This window comes from Cupressus sempervirens, chromosome 3, assembly GCF_028749045.1.
Source record: "Cupressus sempervirens isolate cs-2001-9-10 chromosome 3, ASM2874904v1, whole genome shotgun sequence".
NCBI lineage: Eukaryota > Viridiplantae > Streptophyta > Pinopsida > Cupressales > Cupressaceae > Cupressus > Cupressus sempervirens.
The window spans coordinates 852,148,262-852,152,063 of record NC_143120.1 but is presented as its reverse complement, the minus strand read 5'-3'; the positions used below and the strand labels follow the sequence as shown (position 1 = coordinate 852,152,063).

The 3,802-nt window shown below is 41.0% G+C and overlaps 1 protein-coding gene across 1 annotated transcript; it reads right to left on the bottom strand.

Moving 5' to 3' along the window:
* Positions 1-475: 475 nt before the first annotated feature.
* On the bottom strand, positions 476-2,908 carry LOC149569460 (uncharacterized). Its single transcript, XM_089817753.1, has one exon. The coding sequence runs from the start codon at positions 2,844-2,846 to the stop codon at positions 771-773; it is 2,076 nt and encodes a 691-aa protein (XP_089673879.1). The 5' UTR covers positions 2,847-2,908; the 3' UTR covers positions 476-770.
* Between the last annotated feature and the right edge of the window lie 894 nt (positions 2,909-3,802).

Genomic DNA, 3,802 nt, shown 5'->3' with positions numbered 1-3,802 from the left:
AATGTTAGTTCCAAATTATATTTCAAAACAAATCTTTCATAGACCATTTATTCAGTGGGCCAACTTTAACCAAAAAAAGGCTTTGAACAACAAGGATCAGACAAAATAGGCTTATAATGGAAAAAAGTAGAACATAGCATACGTACAAATGACTCAGACATTGGAGTAAGAAAACATGCTACCAAAATACATACAGTTTAGTTTAAAGCGTTACTTGAGACAAATGCAGATGAAAATGACACTCAAATTGTTATAGTCGGTCATATCTCTATATCTTGACTACCAAAAGTCAGTATGTTCTCATCTTTAAAACTCAAACATATATTCTAGATTAGCTTATCTATGCAGCAAGATAAAAATATATATTTAAAATCCAATACAAAATACAAAATAAATCTAACACATCAAAATATTTGATTTATTAAATATCTAGTATATCACACCTCAAAATATAAATTACATTATAAACTATATAAACAATAGAAGAAGGTGGTCTATTATAAAAATTACAGCCTCTAAAATACAATAGATCTCTACAGGACTAATACTGAAACATCTAAATTGTCATCTATAAAAATTTACTAAACTAACCTAAAATATCTTGCTCAAAACGTTTTAACATTACATTGCACGCTCACCCAACCAAAACATTGTGGCACCGCCTATTGCAGAGATTCCCAATGCCTAAAACTAAGAAATGCTGAAGAAGGGTTAAAAAACAAATCTCTGTAATCTTGGCCATATGCCAAGTATTCAACACAATCACAGCTCTAGGGTATTGCAAGCCACCCTGGTTCATCAAAATCAGCTTTCAGTTTTTCCCCTGATATTTTCCCACCAGCCAAACTCAAGGACTGGAAATCAAGTCGTTCGGCATTACAAGCGTTGTGCCATACAGGAGTCCCATCTTCATACGCATTGAAAGTTAACCTCTGCACATCACTTCCATCCAATGCGGACACAAAGAGATCCCCGTATGGTTGGAATTGATTGGGCAGAGAAACTGGCTCTGCCGAAACTCCGCTTAAATTCGCAGCAAAGAGCAAACTTTTAGAGTCTGGGCTGAAACACACATGGTTTACTCTTTCCTTCTCAATGCCCGGCACTCTGTGTAGCCCCGATCCGTCTGGATGAACTAAAAACGCGCTGAAGTACGTCGACTGATTGGGATTCTCCCTGTTGGAAGAAAACCCTATCCACTGGCCGTCGGGAGACCAGCAGGGCATTGTGTCAATCCAGGGGCCTTCCGTCAGGGTTCGAATCCCGCCCTCTTCCCCTTCCTCTGCATCCATTATGTACAGATTCTTGTGCCCGGATCTCCCCGATCTGAACACCACATGTTTTCCGTCCGGAGATGAACAAGCAAATGCATTGTTGTTGGTGCCTTCTCTTGTCAGAACCCTCACCTCTGACTTCACGTCACTCTCTTCTCCCAGATCACCCGGATCAAAGCGGATCGATATGACATGAACAGTGGTTTTATCCGAAGCAAAGATGGGCCCAACAGAGGCGTAGAGAAGCCCACTCTGCTTCGCGTTCCATGAAACGGCAAAAGCAAAGCCCTTGAACAATTTCCATCTCTTTGTCGCTCCATCTGCCTTCACTACATCAACTCCACTGTTTGGACCCAGACCGGGATTGAAGGCTATGAGAGAGCCATCTGGAGAAAACGTGGGGAAAAACCCATTTATTCTCTGCATCCTCAGCGTCGCAATGGGCGACTCCACATGCTCTAAGAAAGGAACCAATGTGTCCGTGTGCCCCCCTTGGGCATCTTCTCCCCTGAATCTGTGATAACCCAGCTTCGAAGAATCAGGGGAGACGAAAGGATTGTAGTGATGAACATCCGGATTGATAGATGCCGTCACTGGTATGAAAGATTTCGACTTGAGGTCGAAGATCTCAATATGCCTGAATTTGGTCTCCGGTCGGCGAGTAGCCACCGCTATCCAGTTCCCGGTGAATGAAGCGCAGGGAGTGAAAGCATGAACACCCGGAGGACTTACTCGCTCTGGTTGAATTGGACCATCCAGATTGAGTCTGTAGATGCTCCACCATCCGTCCTCTGCTCTTTTGTGAAAAAAGACTGTATTTTCATCTGCCCAGCTCGGCCATCCACCGTGCTCTGCAACCATTCTTCTGCCAGAGCCGTCCTCTGCATTGAAAACATAGAGATCCGTCTGAAGATCCTCAATATGTTTCATCTCCCACTCTCTTGTCGTGCCGTAAGAAGCAACGATGACCCATTTTCCAGAGGGAGAAATGGAGGGACTGAAGTCGGTGACTCCGGGAGGAGTGAGCCGAACTGTTTCCCCTGTTTTCAGAGACGTGGAGTACACTGCACACCAGCTCTTGATCACAGCTTGATTCGCAGGTTTCTCTCGAGCGGATACGAAGAAAACTTTTCCATTCTTCACAATGGGCCTGTCGAAGAAGAATCCGCCGACTCCTTTCAGAGAACCCGCAGTGAATCTATTCACAAAATTATCTTCCTCTGTTTTAATGGCAGCGCTCAAGTGTATTCTGGCGCTTCCAGTTCGCTCCGAGACAAATACCAAGCTCTCATCTTTCCCACAGATTTCCAACTCGGATTTTGCAAGTGTGTGATTTTGGTGCCGCATGAAGAGCTTCACATCTTCGACGCCCACGAACTGAGCATTGTAATTGATGGATCTTCCGTCTGTCAGTCGTTTGTCGTTGAGCTGGAGATTGTTAGTGGCGTCCAAATCGCAAGGGAGATCGACTGTGAAAACGTCGAATCCATAATGCGCTCGACCAACAACAGAAAACACAACTTTCCCTTCCAACTTCCTCTCCGCCTCCGCCATTGCTGCAATTGCACCCATGATAACAGAATTCTTATTTCTATCCAAAACAATGAAATACTTCTCTATGTACAGGGATTTAGTGTAGAAAGCACAGGATGAACAAACAAGGAAGAGGGGTATTCTGTATATAAGCTGCTGCTTCGTGTTTAGCTGACTGAGGGGTGACCTGAGCGGTGACGTCTGTTAAAGTTCTTATATAATTAAGCAAAGTCAACTTTCTCCAACATGAAAAACAGTCAAAAGGATTATCAGTACAGATTTTCCCTTCTGAGTTTGAGCTTGTTCTCCAAGCAAAGCAAGAGTCAAACTCCAACTCTGTAGATATTTTGTTTGGAAATATCTCATCTACGTAACAAGTATGCCGTATCATCCAAGTTAATGAATCCCTCTCATGCCACGTATTAAAGCACATGGACAAGAGTGTTTAGATGACCTTGACTCATATTTTACTGTATAAGGAATGGGACAGATTAATTTTCGGATAAAATATACTGAAGACAAAATAAAGTCAAACTTTTTTTTCAGATTTATGAAACCCGAGTAAAAAAAAATTCAAATTTTCTTTTGTTTTTTACTACAAACTATGCAGATCATCAAAATCAAATGCTGAAATTTTCAGAAAAATTCATAATATTTTCAATTTTTTTGTAGGGAGGATAGCTCATCCCAAAGGAATTGGCCTTTGACTTTTCGGTTGATTGGGGAACAAGCTCAAAATCAAGTATTAGTTCCTAACCTGGTGCATTTTATATTTCAATTATTATTTGTCAAGGGCAAAGCAATATTAAACTTTTAGGTATACTATTTGTAATATTTTTTTATTTCTTTAGATTTTTAATCCATGTTTGAATTAAAGTTTTCCCTAGACCTCCTCCAATTCATTGAAATGACAAATATCATTGACTATTGTAAGGTTAGATTCAATATATTTTTAAAATCAATTTCTCAAATATATTCCTTTTTCCCTTATTTGT

Bases quoted from the DNA above. Each gene is read 5' to 3' on its own strand.
- LOC149569460 (XM_089817753.1), bottom strand. From the start codon at position 2,846: ATGGGTGCAATTGCAGCAATGGCGGAGGCGGAGAGGAAGTTGGAAGGG.